General features: G+C 38.4%; 1 protein-coding gene across 2 annotated transcripts in view; it reads left to right on the top strand.

The window, feature by feature from the left end:
* The window catches only part of LOC113048888 (coronin-1C-like), a 37,540-nt gene that overhangs the window by 1,280 nt on the left and 18,467 nt on the right, over window positions 1-17,793 (top strand). The window contains exons 1-2 of one of the 2 annotated variants that reach the window (XM_026210844.1): window positions 1,161-1,260; window positions 16,159-16,358. In XM_026210844.1, the coding sequence (XP_026066629.1) occupies window positions 1,236-1,260; window positions 16,159-16,358 (225 nt within the window). In that variant the 5' untranslated portion in view covers window positions 1,161-1,235. Of the gene's footprint in view, window positions 1-1,160; window positions 1,261-16,158; window positions 16,359-17,793 lie in introns of those variants that run through there. The other variant, XM_026210845.1, reaches the window with a different exon arrangement.

Raw genomic sequence — 17,793 nt, 5'->3', positions numbered from 1 at the left:
GGATATCTGTAAATGTATCCGTTGAAATAAAAAAAAAAAAAGATAAATGTGAACAGAAACTTGCTTCAGTGCAATGTGGTTTCTGTCTTAAACCTTCCCTTTTCCTTAGAAGCACTTCAGTTTTTTTTTTCATGATGCAAAAAAAAGACAATGTTTCTGTCATTTCAGCTGGAAGAACAAAAGTTGCATGGTTGTCATTGTTCCATTCAGTGTGACTCTAAACTTGTTACTGTCTATCCCTGTAATACACTATAAGACATTTTAGATTTAATTGCTCCTCTGACTGCTTCAGATCCACCCTAAAAGCGTTAGTATACTGTCTTGGAGGTTTACTTGTATGTTCACTTCTTGCATTAACCTTCAGGTATCTCAGAGGAGGAGAACAAGTGTTTGGGCTGCTACACCCGGTTAGTGTTTTAGTGAATATCATGTAGCGTGCAGGGCTTTCTGTGGTTACCCATGTGTCGACCACACTGTAATATTGTCTGGCTTGTTTCAGTTGACTCACTAACTTGCCAGGCAGCAGGAAAGAATCTAAAAATAATGAAACCTCAAATGCTGTGACGTATTGTGAGGCATAAAAAAAGTTTGTTTAGGAATCAAAGAAATGCCAGATATGACTGCATTGACTGCTTTCTGTTTGCAGTATTGCAGACTGTCTGTTTTAACTTTTGGCGTTTACAGTTCCATTTCATGGATTTCATTCATCAGATTTCTTTTTTAAATATATAGAACCAGATGGGTGAAATAACTCATTGTATATGAATTAAAGTGCATTGTGGTTCAGTTTTAGCCCTTTTTATTTCTTTCTTCTGGAGGTCAACCTTTGTTCTTGTTTTGTCATTGCTGGTGCATGATCTAGCTGGAGGCCATGCTGAAATCTTGACATGGTATTGTTTGGGCTGGCCGTCAGAATGCATCAGCCTGTTTTTGCGTGTAGACGTCATTGCATTGGCTCCTCTGTGCATGTTTCCTTGTGCTCCTTGGGAAATGGGTCAGGATGCTGGGTAAAATTAGTCAGGGGATGCAGGAAGTTGCTGCAAGCCTGGAGAGGATGCAGTTTCGAGAGCGAGAGAACTGGACATATATAGGCAGGGAGGGAGAATCTGTTGAGAGTTTTCAGGAAGTTTTGTTTCCTCTTAAGACCTGACAGTTTCAGGTTGTATTGCACATTTACCAGATAACGTTCTTGTGTAAGACACCCATCCTTTAGGCTGCATTCCTCACTGAGGGTTATGATGGATAGCTCCCCATCAGCAGGTATGCAGACTTATGCAATCTCTTTAAAGACCTGCTGCTGTCATACAACATTGTCTTTGCTGAAACTCTCTTGTTGCTCATTTTGGAAAGATTTTCCCTTTGTGACATTGATTAAAAACCGTTTTACAGGAATGAACATGTTAGAAGCATCAGTGTTGAAGTTTGATTTGCTTTAGTTAATTGTTTACCTGCATAGCATTTATCTGAATAGTCAAATGTCTCATTTACAAGCTGTAAAACACACTGAAAGGTGAAGTGTCAACTAGACACTTTGATTCCGTGACTATGGATCTTCACTAGCTAAACAACAGATCCAGATTTTGAGCTCCGTTCTGAATGCTACATTTCATGACACTTTATTTGTTGTAAAGTGAGTTTGTGTAGATGCTGTCCCATGAATGCACAGAAGTTAATATTTGAATGTAATCAAATTCAATTTAATTCCGTTTATTTTTGGCAAAGTGCTGCAAAACAGATGTTTACAGTTTAAATTAAAACATGGATAAAAAATGTTACACTCCTTGAAAAGTGTCTTAATTACTGTTGTTATTATTTTGAAGTACATTTTACTGTACAGTAGGAATTGGCAGTATAGCAAAAATGTATCACGATTTTATGATTCTTTGCCATGTTGGTTTTAATATTTTGCAAGTTGACAGTGCAGTAAAGACAAAATCATTTCCCGATTTAAAAAAAAAAAAGCATTAGAAGGTAACAAAATATAGAATAAAAAAGAGTGGCAGATATTTAGGCCAAAGTGGACAAAGATAAAAAAAATCTTTGGCATTATTTTATAAAAAATAAGAACAAAGATATACATTACAAATAGACACATAATATACAAATAAAACAAACAGTGCTTTATTTTTCAGGTACAGTAAGTGTATTAGAAGTAGCATTCAAGGAATTGAATTAACAAATATCCAAATAAAACACTAAATACATCAATTATACATTGATTCTTATTAAAGCAACTGTATTACTGTTTTTGTTTTGTTGTTTTAGTAACATTAAAGAGAGAGTTCCCCTAAAATAACGAGTTTACTCTCACTCAAGTTGCTTTTAAACCTAAGTGAGCTTCTTTCTTTTGTTGAACATAGGCCTACATTTTATTTTGAAGAATGTGGGTAACCAAACAGTTGCTGGTACCCAACACTTACATCTTATCTCACTGCTATGAAAGGCAGCTAAATCCTAGCTGGAATTCATCACAGTTGGCCTCTTTGGCACTGGAACAGGAAGAGGATTTAGGTGGTGTCATCCCCTGCTGTATTGCATTCAGAGTGGCCCGTGGCTTGCCAGGCTGTTCGAATACTTTCATTTATTCATTCTCTTGTCATCCAAAACCTGTTGACTGCCTCCGTGCACAAATTTCAGATGAACGTTTCAATTACAGTCAATGGACACTGAAACTTTTAAGTTTCAAAAAGCACCCAAAGTGTTATAAAAGTGCCCTGCATGACTCGTGCTGTTATCTTACTCTAAGTCCACTTTTATTATATTTTATTTGTGCTTCCATATCCTAATTTAAAGCTTGAAACTCCCTGCCCTCATTCATTCTTATTGCCTGTTTGTATGGCTGATGAATTGGTTCCCATTTGGTTATCTAAACCGCTGATCGGCTAATGCGAATATGGCAAAGCTAAGATTTAAAGGAGTTGTCAGAAAGGTGTGGGATTTATATTACAGGCATTGCTACCCAAGCTGTTCCCTGATTCGAGGACAAATAAATGAACTCTTACGGAAATGCCTGAGGGAACAGAAATTAGCTGTCACCGGTTGCACCGTGCGAGGAGCCACACCCTGTCAGACGAGGAAAGAAGCAGAATTACATATGTTCACTTAACATGGTTCAGCATAAGCTAATAAACTTCAGTTTAAGTGAAAGCCACAGTCAAATTGTCACACTCACAGTTAAAGGTTTTATGAAAAGAGCTAATCTTCAGAAAGGAGAATGAGGTCATGATTTGTATACATTATGGCTTAATAAGTGGGAATGTTTAGTTCAATTTACCAAGGCTGCATTTATCAAAAGTGCATCAAAATTGATCAAAAGTACAGTAAAACAGTAGTTTTGTAAAATATTATTAAATAAAAAAAAAAAACATGGATTTGCGCAGCTAGTCCGTTAACAACTGCTCCGTGTAGTAAAAGCTGCTCTATGTGAAATCATGCACCTGATGGAATTTACCGTTGATTAGAGAACCGGCTTTATTTGCGATATGTGCATTAATCATCAGCCGATATATATCGTGCACCCCTACTCAAAAATAATCACAATGCTGAAAACAGTTTTACTGCTTAATAGGGCTGTGTATTGGCAAGAATCTGGTGATATGATGCGTATCACGATACGATATGTTACGATACAGTATATTGGGATATCTCTTATTTTAGGAATGGGATATAATTTTAGGAAAGCTGTCATTAAGAACACACCACCATATGCAAACCTTAGCCAAAAACCAATAGGTCTAATAAAAACTAATTATTTAACCATAACACAGTGTGATCTGCATTTGCAATAATCAGTCCCTGTAACATTCAATGTTATTGAACCACTATTTGTGCAGTATGTAAAGGGGAAGTGCTTGCAGGATTCTTAGTTGAATGTATAATGTATTTATTGTGTATATAAAATGTGTAAAATTTTATACAAATAAAAAAAAAAGACCATGTAGTCCCTGCTTTAGAGATTCACAGTTTAAGTTTACAATTGTAACATACAATGTCATAACATTTTGATCTGAACAAAAAATTACCTCTGCTTAAAATCAATGAAAAATAAAATGGTTGCAGGATACCTGAAGAAAAAACAAACTTTAAAAAATAAATATAGATGTTAAACATTCTCAGTTTGTTTATAAATGCATGGAAAATACAAAATTTGTGGAATCCCTGAGACCGCAACGCCCCAACTGCATAAAACACCCCCAACACGAGACAAATCTGCAGCCAACCTTACTGCCCCCCGTGCCCCACAGCAAGCAGCGGTACCAAGGTGGTGCCTGCACCGAGGTCCCAGGGAGGACGTTACAGATGTCCAAATTATGCCACACTTCAGATTTGTACACCAACATTGAACTTTATTAACGCTAACATTAGCGGCGTGCCCTAATTCTAGAATTTCGTGTCACTGAGATGAAGACTGCTATCTAGTGGTCGGGATATGAATTGAAAATGAAACCACTGCCATAAAGAGTTTTTGTTTTTTTTTGTTTTGAAAGCATAATCAAGTTAGACAGAATATTTCATTGTCACATAAGGACGAGGTATGTGTCAAGTTTAGTGAATGATGGGCTTTTCATTTCTGGAAGGCTCTGCAGAGTTTAGTGGGTTCAGGCTCTGTGCAGGCCTGCAGATAAATCCTCTCTATGTATTCCAGTGACTTCAGTCAGAGAAGGCATTTATTTGTATTAGAAACATCATATCAACGTCTGGTGTGATGACATCAGGACTGATCTGGGTTGTGCAGCCCAACACTTCAGTTAACCTTCTCTCTGGGTTTGGCCTTCATGTTGGATATGACTGCAGTGAGTGTCTTTAACAACATTCCCATATCCTTGTAGTGGTCTATATCAGGAGTCAGGGTGCCATAATGAGCCCAGTAAATATTAGGGGTGGTGAAAAAAATCGATTATTGATTAATCGCGATTATGTTATGGACGAGTATGAATCGATTATTAAATTTCCAAAAATCGTTTATTTTTTTTTATTTTTTTTGCATTATTTTATTTTGTGAACAATTTATACCGGGAGTTGAACGTCACGAACGCGCCCAGTTCCAGTTAGCAAGCAGCCAGAGCAGGTGTGTAAAATGGAAAAAACAGGAACGAGCAACCAACCGATCCACCCAGCTCCATCTGGGCTCAAAGCAAGCGAGTGGATTCATTTTGGTTTTCATGGCAGGAGCTCTAGCCCTCTTGGTGCCAGGGTCGAGTTACGGCACTGAATAAAACGGCCGATTTTGTCAAATAGGGTGTCAAATTTCACGCGACCTCCCCTGCACCAGATCGCAGACATGTAATAGCTACTTAATCTCTGACTCAAAAAAACGTCATGCTCCTCTTAACAAAATCTTCGCGAGCGCATTGAATCAGTGCGAAAAAAAGCGGAGCTAGTGTGAGAGTGAGCCATTTTATCTGACCAATGTTGTCAACGTCAGCGAGTATTGGCATTAGATTATTATTATTATTATTATTATTATTATTATCTAATGGCATCAATAAAGCTTCAATAAACCCGCAATGAAGTGTTGGGACTTATATTCGCGGGACACTGATTCTGAAGGGGAATATCTGCATTCAGAAGATGACGGTGATACTGAAAGTGAAAGTATAGCCCTACACCAAGCACAAACGGTGAATCCTTTGCCCAATGTAAATTGTCCTTTGCCAAATGTCAGAAGTGTGAACAATGTTTGCAGGGGTCGGATGTTCATTGCGAAATTAGCAGGCGTGTTATTGTTGCGGGGACGAGGCGGGAGATTTTTTCCGCGCTAGACATGTATATTTGTCTTCTGACCGCACCTCTCCGCAATCGGGGTGACAGTATTGTAGTGGAGACTTTGTCTAATGCCTCTGGGTATATTAGACGAGGTCGAAGTATTCATAGGACAGTTAGGAGGCAAGGTGGAGAGTAGCAATGACACTGACAGTGGTCCGAGCTGTGCACACTCGGCGCGTGCGCGAGGCAGATCTGGCCGCGCTGCTCATAGCAGAAGCAGAGGCGATGTGACACGGGGCATAGATTTTGAACTAAACCGGTCTTGTCTACTTGTGTTTGTGTGTCATATGAATAATATATATGTGCCCCATACATGGAATCAGAGTGCCTGCTGCATGTAGAAAACTGAAAATCCCAACCGCTACATGCATTCGGTTTGTTTCTACCATTTATTAGTAATGATTTACACAGTTTGTTTACTACTTACTGTTGTGAAACGGAAAATCAATAATCGCTAATCGAGAATCGTTAATAATCGAAAATCGATTGTAATCGAATCGGGACTTCAATAATCGTAATCGAATCGAATCGGGAAATCAGACAGATTAACCACCCCTAGTAAATATATGAGATATGAATATATGAATAGTTATATGAGACTGGCAGGGTTGAAGGGAGTGCTTATGTTCAGAATATTTGGTAAATGGAATTTTTAAACAGAGCCATGTATGGAGTCAAGTGTAAAATTTCTCTGTCTGTCTATATGCGAAAGCACGCTCCCTATCTTTTACAAATTCAGACGAATCCAATCGGAGTTCTATTAAAAATGAGCCTGGATCTTCTAAGCTCTGTCATTGTGGTGAGTGGGTGTTTCTGATCAACAGTCCAAAACACGTTGAATAGTGCACATCCATAATAAAACGTGCATTACTGAAGGAATCAACTCTTGTCACCTCAAAATGATGCACGTCTGCCCTGGGCACATTACACTCTTGTAACCTCTAAATGATGTTGCCCTTCTATACCAATCTAGATCATACTTTTCTTTGACAAAAAGTAAATGTTCTTCCATCAGTCTTGGATGAGGCCTACCCAGCCTTCTCTCTCTGTTTTACCATGAATCCGGTAGACCAGTGATACCACTGCTGTGTTACAAGGCTTCCTTTGTGCACGGCTGGGTTCAGGAAGTGAAGGAATCGCCTCAGATGCTTGTGGAGGCGGTATCACTCTGATTCATTGCCCAGAACTCAATGTGAAGTGAGAGTCGCCACAACAGAAAGGCTTTTCACCTTGTTGGTTAAATGAAGGTTTGATCAAGATCATTTTTATGTCTCTCAAATAATTCCTATTTCTTTTTTGTTGCTCCTACTTCTGTTGTACAAGTATAACCGCGATTAGCTTCATTCGAGCATCTCCGCTCTTTTTCTGACATCTGTTCACAGGGAGACAGTAGCTGGATTGATTTTGCGGTCAGGAATCTATGAATCATTTAGTGACTTGTTTGCGGCACTTTTCCAATTCAAGATTTAGATGAAGTAGATCTTTCTCCCATCTCTTAATAAGCCAGGGGTCCAATGTTCAATGTTGTAATTATTGGAGGCATTGTCAAAGTGAATTGCGACATTCAAGTGAAACTATGAAAATGTTAAAATGGCATCTGTAACTACTTTTGTCCATGTAGGCAGTCTACTAACACGGCTGGTGCGACCGTGTAAATTCCGTCCTCGGTTCTTTGTGGTATTATTTGTGCAGTTTTTAATGGGTGAGGAATGTGAGAGCAAGCCCTGCCTCATTGTTCTCGTTACAACATTCCTTGGAAAACTGTCCAGCAGCTTTCTAGACATTGTCTGGAATTTTATGCATTAGTGCCCAGGTTTAACTGTCAAACCCAGAACACAAGCATGGGCAAGCAAAGTAGCTGCAGTCAGAAACCTTTACTCTACATAATTGTTAATTAGTTATTATTTGCATTTTGTGAAAACTTTGCAATAAATTCCCTAAGACTTTGCCAGGGCTGCTCGGCTACTCTGTGTAGATTTTTCATTCCCTTAATGGAGACAAACACAGATGCACATTATGAAAGAAAAGCATTTTTGGATGCATGGCATTCCCCTACACTTGCTTGGTATGTATTCAGACTGCTATCAGTTTATGGTCTGGATCGATTTGGCAGTAACTTGGTTTGCAATGATCATTAACCTGTCAGGAAACAATGAGAGAAGTCTGTTGGCTTAAGGTAGTCGCACACCTCTTCACAAATTATACCTCAAATCATTTCTTGATCAGTCCCATTGACTGCCAGGTAACTTACTTTTCTGGACCTTGACAGTGTATGGAAGACACCTTCAGAATAGTCCATCTGCCATCAGTGGTTCAACCGTAACGTTATGAAGTGACGAGAAGGCAGTCAATGGGACAGTCACTCACAAGCCTCTCGGTTTTCATCCAAAATATCTTAAATTCTGTTCTGAAGACATACAAAGCTTTTACAGGTCTGGAAAGACATGGGGGTAAGTTATTAATGACAAAATTTTCATTTTGGGGTGGAGTATCCCTTTAAAAGCAAGTGCGAACAAACATAAACCACAATGGCAGAGTATATGGTAGTGTTGTTGCTGCTCAAGCGTTTGCTAAAGCTGCTATCGCAATGAATGAGGAGAAGTGCAACAGTTGGTGTGGTGATTTTAGTGATAGAACTCCCACCCACAAAGAGCTAATCGTTACTTCCCTTCAGGTGCTGTTTACGAGCAAGGTGACGGGGCCAACTACTGGCCTGGCATACGTCATGCAGTGTTTTTGCGAATGTGTAAACGGAAATCATTTTGAAAACGTTGTCGTGTATATGTGAAACTTTTTAAAAACGCAAGAAAACCTTTTTTGTGACTACATTGTTGTTGTGAAAACGTAGCCTCAATTCAGAATGCTGCTCTATCATCCTACTGTGAATTGATATTGTGGTGTTTGGCAGTGAATTTACACCATTATCATTTCCCATTCTCCAATGCTCTGAGACTCCCATTGTTGCCTTTTTAGGGGACATTTTTATTCCAGTCAGTGTCTTGCTGAATAGGACTCTTCGACATATGTGCTGACAACAATGTCAAGCCTTTCAGCTGCAATTATGGCCAGATTATGTGGTAAAGTTATACAGGAGACTCTATTTGTATAAATGAATGTTTTATGGTGTTATGTAACTGTCTTAATGGCTGCTGGATGGTCTAGGCGGCCGCCTTATGACTCATGGAAGTGTCAAGACTGCTATTGTGTGCTGGAGTGATACAGCATGTTGCGTTTTGTACTTGTCAGAATGTGGGCTGTTGAGTGATGAAGTCATTGTTAGCTTTTGAGAAACCGATCACATGTTGGAGATTTGGAGTTAATATACATCTAATGCAAAGCATACACTGTAAGGTTGTCCCCCACCCCCCCAAATATCACCAGACAACATGGGTTCAGTCCATCTCAAGTGGTCAAAAAAATGGGAAAACTCTGGTTACTTGGCCATTTTAAAATTTTCTTCTTTTTTTGTGTGATTGCCCTCTGTGTATTGGTATTGCAAAACCACAGTGTTTTTTTTTTTTTTTTTTTGGCGTTTTACTTGGTTTAACCACAGTGGCTAGCTTTGGCCCACAACAAATTTTTGTTATTTGGATGTTTACGAAAACTCTTATGTCTCGGGGTGGTCCAAGCTTCTTAGAACCACAACTGATCTAGGTCACATTTCATGTACATGTATGAACTTTTTGCACATTTTCTCATAGACTTAGAACTGAAATCCAAATGTTACAGCCAAGACTGCTCAAAGTTCCACATTTAGAGTCAATTTATAATGGCAATCACGGTCTAAATTCTTTTTTAGGGGCTATCAAATTATAGGTATAGTTCACCCAAAAAGAGAGCATTTCCTAATTTTTGTTTGCAAATGAAACATTAATGATTTTATTCAACACTTCATCTCCTCCGCATCATCTTGGCGCTATTTTTGAGAGTATCACATACGTAAACAACGTATGTGCACAGATTCGTTGTTTATGTGGTTTACTCTTTGATGTGAGAGTGATGTAGAGGAGTGGTAATTTTTGTTTTCTTTGACTTTTCACACAAAAAAGAAGATATTTTGATGAATGTTGTTGACCAACCGGTTTTGGAGACCATTGTCTTCTATTGTATAGAGAGAAAACACTGATACATTTCTCAAAATATCTTCTGTTTCTGAAAAGTGAATCTGAACTTTCCCTTCAATGCTTCAGTTTTATGGTGTGCGCTTGAGTAAACTAAAACCCTCAAAGATGATTTAAAGCAATCGGGTTGGTTATTTTAGTTTGGATTGATTGATTGTAATAGGCCTGTCTGCTAAAATAGAGCTTGTACTGTAGCCTTTTTTGGCTGAAAATAATCTCTGTGTGATTCAGTAATATATCAGAGAGCTCTGTGTTGAGTCTCAGCATCAGCCGGCTATGTTTTGTACTTAAAAGGCCAAATTTACTTCTTGGTTTACTTCTACCTTTTTTTCCCACCGTTTTTTTCCTACTCTGGTATTTTGCTGGTGTTGCTAGGCGATTCATGAGTGTTGGTAAATACAGGCTGGATTTCACCATGTGTTACTTGGCAGTAAGTCCTCTGCTCTACTTTGACGACAGCGAGACTCCACCTTTAAACAGCCGACCACAGTTTGACTACATGAATCTGCTGATTCAAATCTACGCAAAGTGCCACGCCCCCTCTCTCCTTCCCTTTCGCTATCACTCGCTCTTTATCTCTCCACCTGGCCTGCAACATGACTGCCAAGAGCGCTACGGTTGTGGCCCCATGCTAACCTCTGGCACCACAGATGCAAGTGTGAATGCCTTTGTGGAAGAGATGTTGTGTGACATTCTGGTGTGTCAGTGTGGGTTAGAGACTAAATACCAGCAGCAGGATAGTGCTGATCAGATTGAGCACGTTTCATCTGGATTCACATGCCACGTCAGGTCTTCAGAGCAGTGCAGATGTCAAATCAAGTGCAGCTCTGCTAATGTATGAAGTGAATCCTATCTCCACATGTGCACGTGGAAGTGGAATCATTTCACTTGGTACTTGTTTTTCTTAGTCATTATTAGTTTATGCCATTACTGAAACTGTCCGATAATTGTGGAGTTACTTTGTATTAATATTTCATGACTTTATGGATTGCCATTTTGAAATAAATTTAGTAGCAGAGCTACTGCAAGCGATTTTTAGAGCTGCAAATCCATTTATCCTTTGCTGAAATTTAAGACCATTTGATTATCACTTTGCGGCATTATTCCCAAAGGAACTGACTATGAATAAAGTGCACTCTTTACACGTAATCTACACTGCAAGCTTAGCAATGTTAGATGTTTGTGTTGATTGTCATATTTGTGATTTAGTTTTCCCGCCTTTTGGTGTGGATTGGGAGGAAAACAATGATTCACTTTGATTTTATCTTGATTCTGAGGTGTGGGGATTGATATATTTCACAATCATGACTTGCACGTGCTCTGAATTCCACCTTTCTGTTCGGAATGAATATTGAGCTTGTTTTATATCATAGAGATGTAGTGACTGATTAAAACAGACAAAAGAATGCAAGCAATGCCTCTGAATGCTCATGCGAGCATAATTTTGCTACAGGCAAGAGTAAATGTTTGACAGAACCTATGCGGAGGCTTTCAAAAAAAAAATTCTGGTAAACTTTCTGAAAGTTTCCAAAAAATCTGGAAAGTTTGCGGTAATTTACTGTTAGATTTCCGACCCTTTGTAACCCTAAGTTTTAGTCACAAATAGTTACATAATGGCTAAATGTCTCTGTTTTCAGTTAGTCTGCTAAGCTAGCATACCGTCTTATCCAGGTTAGGGTTTGTTGTCTTGTAGCTCTCTGTTTCTTCAGTTCATTCGTTGCTCTATTCAGCCGAGCAGTAACAAAGAAGAGAAGCAGTGTTACCACAACGTTCCCTGTGTCTGTTGTTGTGTACATCCTTATATGCACAAAAGACAGTTTGTTGAACCTAAAGCTGCTTTTGGAGAAGTGAAGAACTGTCTCTGCAGCCCAAACAACCTTTTTCGCTTCCACTTGTGCTCCTGAAAAGATTGCATGTCTTTCTGAACTTGTTACCCTCAGGCAGTCGACCTCAGCAGCTTATGGGAAATGAGGCATTGAAAGGGGTCAGAATGAGGAAATCGCTGCAGTTGAGTTGTTTGGAGCGTGTGTGGTAGTAGTGCACTGTGCGAGGCCTTCTGTGGTGCTGGAGGAAGTGTGAGATGTAGCGTCATGGCCATATCTGCCCAATATTAGATAGCCTTTTGTTAATAAAATGTCACCGAAACAAAAGTGTGTTCAACTGACGTATAGTTTTTGTGTTCCATTAGAGTTGCTCTGAGAGTCAAATCACAAAGTTTTAATTTGTGAAAAACTATTATACACAAACGCATCAAACTCAAAGATCTTTGTGACAAACTGCCAAAATAAAAGTTAGGTTTAACTTGAAGAAATTATGAAAGAAATTCAGTACTAATGTATGTGAAAATATACTTTAAGTATAATAATAATATTATTATTAACAATAATATTAATAATATTTAAGAAATGTCATACAGCCAAGATATTTTTAATTAGTTTTAATTTATACAGTTTTGTTGTGTTTGTTTGCAGCATTTTTTTTTTTCAAACAAAATTTTTTGATAAATATCAATGTTGATATGGAAAAATATAATAAATCAAGTTTTTGGCCATATCACCCAGCCCTATGAAGACTGTTTCTTCTTTATTCAAAACAAGAAAATAATGTTTTGTATAAAATTTTTGACGTGTAGGGCTGTACTAGAATAATCGAATATTCGAATATTCGTTCGGTGGGGTGGCATTCGATTTTCAGTTTTGAGATTCGAATATTCTTTTTTTTTCAACACGTGACTTCCGTCGCGGATTCATTCTCACTCATGCTTGAACCGCCCATTGGCGAACGTAGTGATTTATTTCATCTCATACTGAATAGGTACAAAATGCCCAAGACCTCAGCTGTTTGGGAGTAGGCTGGTTGCGATAGTCGGTGTTACCGGTGATACACGGTGTTTAACCCACCTACCGGTCATAGCACTTGACCACCGGCACCGTCCCCATCGTGTTGAAGTTTTAACCTATAGCAATAAAGCACTTAATTCAGTTAGTGACTACGTGCCTTCTTAATTTAGCGTGAGCGGAACGAGCGCCGCAGTAAAGCAGCAGGTGTCCGATTTCATTTATCATTTGAGGAGAGTGAGGCGAGCTAAAGGATGGCGGAAGATCTGGTTTCAAAGCGAAATGCAAAAGCACCTATTTGGAAATATTTTGGATTCAAACCAAATGCCAACAGGGATGTGTTTGATTTTCGTTCGTTGCATATTCGATGGTTGTGCGGTGTTTGTTTGTTTTTTTGCTGAAAAAGCCAAGGCAGGCACTTTATTTAACGAATAGTGAATTTTATATAATTTATATAATATAGTAATATTTTATATAATTTCTTGTTTGATACTTCCACAATGTGTGCAGTGGTTCGTTTTGTTAATAAATGCACTTTAAAGGCGTTTCATAAGTGCTTTTGTTTAGTTTTTGCATGGTGTGTTAAGTTATTATTCATTTTGCAATATGTAATACAAGCGAGTGTCTTATTGTTTTGTGTATTTTTATTAAGAAAAAAATAAATTAACCCATGGTTAATTCAAACAAATGCTACTGAATTGCCGCTAATTAAAGTGAAAGTAAATTGAGACGTGTGCACGTCTGCACGACCGCATTTTCGGCCACCCGAAATTACCGGTTTTTTCACACGTCGATTAACCGGTGGAAAAAATCTGTCACCGCAACATCCCTATTTGGGAGCACTTTAAATTGAGGATGACAAGACAAAGGCAGTGTGTCAAATATGCGATTTGAAACTTGCCTACCACAACAGCACCACAAGTTTGAAAAATCACCTGAGTTCTGTAAGTAGCACGCGGCAAAAAAAAAAAAAACTGCTTTTATGCGCTTAATTTGCTATGATAAATAGGCTAATTGCAACATGCTTTCAATAAAAGCATCGCGCATTTTAAAGATTTAAATTAACAAAAAGTCAGAATAAGACAAAATAAATCTCTTATATAGAATAAAACTAATTGTAATAGATATTACATTTTGTGTCATTTTAAAAACAATTCATTTATTCTTATTCAACTGTTTATAAGCATGCTATCGTGTTCTTTATTTATTACAGTTCGTTGAAATCACTGTGTGTTACTAATTTAATTTCTGTTTTGGGATTCATTTGTTTTCAAGAAATGTTCATTATTAATACCTTATTAAAGTTCTTGCTCTCAACAGACTTTGTGTTTTGTATCACTTGTGCACTGTCCGTTTTCGGAGCATAAACCTGCCCGTGTAATGCGTACCGGAAACTGTTCTAATTAAAAGATTATTAAATGTTTATTAATATTTAAAGAATGTGCGCCACCTGATCATATTGCACCAAATGCAACACTGCACTCCACTGGGTCTGCCGCAACACATTTACGATGCCGAAGAGTGAAACGTGAAGTCGTGAAAGATGATACAAATGCAAACCGACACTATTATTATATATTTAGCCCCACCCACCGAAGCTTCGAATATTCGATATTGATTGCTACCTAAGCTTCGAAGCTCAAAAAATGGCATTCGAAACAGCCCTACGTGTAGCACAGCAGATTGTCACTTCCAGTGGTCAGTGGTCTTAACAAATGAAGGGATAAGATTTACATATTGACAGATAACATTAGAAATGGTTCATGTGAGTTAATGTCTATGACTGTCTTCTGTACAGTGGGATATCCATGGTGTTGACGGATGTGATTGGTGTAAAACCTTTTGTGCTTCACACTGTATTATCCGGAAACAAAGGTCACATTTCTCCCTCAGTCAAACAGCTAAACCCACCCAACAGGAACTGCTTCCTGTCCTCATTCCTCCACGCTGGTCCACCGGCTGTAGGAGACCTCGACCTCTACCATTTACTACACTCAGAAAAAAAAAAAATACAAAAGCTGTCAATGGGGCGGTAACTTTTCAAAAGGCACACCTTTGTACCTAAAGAGTCCATATTGGTACCTAAAGTGTACGTATTAGCGTATTGACAGATAATATAAAAATATAACGGGAAAAAAAACATTTGCATTGATAAATTATGCACTGTATTATTTAATTTGAATACTTGTTAACGTTTTAGTATTTGGAAATGTGTGTAACCTTTTCATTTTTAATTTCAGTTTTAGCTACTTTAGTACATCAAGTTAAACTAAATTAAAATGAGTTATAAGCTTAGCAACCACAATTTTTTTTTTTTTTTTTAAATGGTTTTAGTTAACTATAATAACCCTGATTTACAGATTCTGCAACAGATTTTTTCAGGTCATACTCCTTGTTGACTGACAAGGTTTTTTGATGATTTTGGAACTGACACAAGTGGAGATGCCACTGCTGTTAGTCAGTTAGTCTGTTCGTGCTACTAATCGTCTGTACTATGTAAAATAATACTACAGTCTCTCTTGCAAGAACCCTCGACAAAATATTTTGCACCAGCTCAGATCGTTTTAAAGTTAATTAATATGCAGGTCTAAATGTGCTGAGCTCTGTGTTAACTGTATTACAGACTTACTGTAATCACATTGTTTCTCACCCCCGGAGCAATGAGGGTTGACTCAATCCAGCCTTAGAGTTTCTACTGTTTTTGTTGGGAAATGGCACAGAGACAGAACGTTCTCGTAATTCAGGTTTGTTTTTAGAACCAACGCAAGACAAGCCGAAACAGATAGCATAGAGACCAATGTGTAGTGTTGACGCTGATTTGGAGTTTGCTGTGTGAAATAGGGTGAGTAATGCGTTCTGAGTGGGGATTTATTCTGGTTTGTTTCAACATTGGCGATGGTGAACCCATCTGGTACGTGTTCAGTCAAAACACGCTTGTTCCACTTTGAGCGGAGCTCTTTGAGATCGATTTCATCATTGTGCTGTGTGCCAGACACTTTGGAGTCATGTGAATGTTTGGCAGTTTTATCAGTTACCTCTGTAATGTTGAAGTGCCACTGTTCTGTTCAGGTAATTATTGACTTTAAGTGCAACCATTGCAGCACTTGTCATGTTTTAGGATTATATTTAAACTAGCTAGTGGATTAAGACCATGTTTAAGCAGAGTAAAGTGCTTGTATTTACACATAACACCATTGGATTACAGATTGCAGTGCACTAATGTGACGATGGTGTGCCTAAATTGAAATGTGCATGGAATCGCATTTGGAATGCATTACATTTTTGCAGATCTACTTGTCATTAAGTAAAGTTAGTATGAACGCATGGCATTTCAACCAATTTTTCCTGTACGTGGTTCATGATTGTTCAGTGAAAGCACTCGAGCGTTCATGTGATGGGTTCATTCATCATTCTCGTCCTGTTTTTCTCTACAGATATGTTCAAACGGGTTGTGCGACAGAGTAAGTTCCGGCATGTGTTCGGCCAGGCGGTGAAGAACGACCAGTGCTATGATGACATCAGGGTGTCCCGTGTCACGTGGGATAGCGCCTTCTGCGCAGTCAACCCCAAATTTGTTGCCATAATTGTGGAAGCCAGCGGAGGAGGAGCGTTCATGGTTTTGCCTCTTCATAAGGTGAGAGATCTGTAAAATGTCACTGTGTATAAAATAGATGAGTAAATGATGACATGAAGAACAATAACTATAAAGATACTATTAGCGTCCACACCAGCTGACCAGCTTGTTTATTCCAAGTGCACGTTTAAATTCTTGAGCTCATTATGGCAGGATTGGTTCTGATTGGCTGTCAATGTTTTTACTGTTCATCAGCTGAAAAATAAAATCATTCTGAAAGTGATTCCAACTATTTCATTTCTCTGCATTTATAGTTATAGCTGTGGTGTGGACTCTGCTATTCTTTAATACTGATAATACATTTTTGAACTATATATTTACCGCTATCTTCATAGTTATTGTCCTTGGTGTGAACAGGCCTTAAACCTTAGTTATGGGTTTAGTGTTTAGTAGCTGTCCATCTGAAGAAAGTGTTGGATTCATATATCTGATGGTGTCAATTGGCACATCTCCGATTACTGCGGTGACACTGGTGAGATTTGCACGACAAGCCGGAGCAGTGGTGTTGACAAGCGGAACAGTTCCCTGTAATTAGAGAGCGTTCAGACGCGACTGTGACATCCAAACCTCTTCGGGCTCTCGCCTGGATCCTGAAGCCTGTCATCAGCGACACACACACTCGATCATGTGCTCGTAAATGATGTCACACTCAAACGCTCAGCTGCCTGGACAGACGAGCTCAGTTGCAAACGACTCTGTTATTTACATGATTGGTTTTATAATTGGTCCTTGAAACTCAGGTTTCAGGTTAGCTTAAAAAATGTGATGGATTACACAAGTATAAATCCATTGTCATTTCAACCCTGATGCAAGTGTGAGGGGAAATGATTAATCTGTGAAAAGAAGTCCTGTTTGTTCTCATGTTCTCACTGTTGTGTTTTCCCTGAGCAGATTGCTTGATCCATCTGTCCGTTCCTTGACGTAGGGCTGAAATGAGCTTAGATTAAATGTTTTTGCTGAGGCTCCGGGGATATTTTGAATGAATTTGTGTGTCAGTGCTTTTGTATTCTACAGATTCCTAGCTTAGTGGAAGATGTTTTTTTTTGTTTTTTTGGACTAGTTCAGACTGTGATGCAGTATGTGGCATCAGTGGGTTTTGTGAATTGTCATAACTTGCTTTTTGCTTTTTTAGGGACTTAACAATTAAAGTTAAAAGTCGTTACAAATATGTGATATAAGCTGGTTGAGATATTAAATGAATCACAATAAAGTTTATGAAATGCATCTCTGAGGGGAATCTCTGATTGTCATATTTGGAAATGATACAATCTAGATTAAAAACTGCTCATGCTGCGTGTTTGCAGCATCTTTGTTTGGATCATGATTAAAAGTCAGTGTTTAACTCTAAAAAGGATAGAGCACAGGCAAAGCCTTAGTTTGTTTACATATATTTATTTTATTTCTATTTTTAACATTTCAGTTAAACAAAGAAATG

This window comes from Carassius auratus, chromosome 30 (assembly GCF_003368295.1).
Source record: "Carassius auratus strain Wakin chromosome 30, ASM336829v1, whole genome shotgun sequence".
In the NCBI taxonomy this organism is placed as follows: domain Eukaryota; kingdom Metazoa; phylum Chordata; class Actinopteri; order Cypriniformes; family Cyprinidae; genus Carassius; species Carassius auratus.
This window is presented reverse-complemented; position numbering and strand designations above follow the sequence as displayed.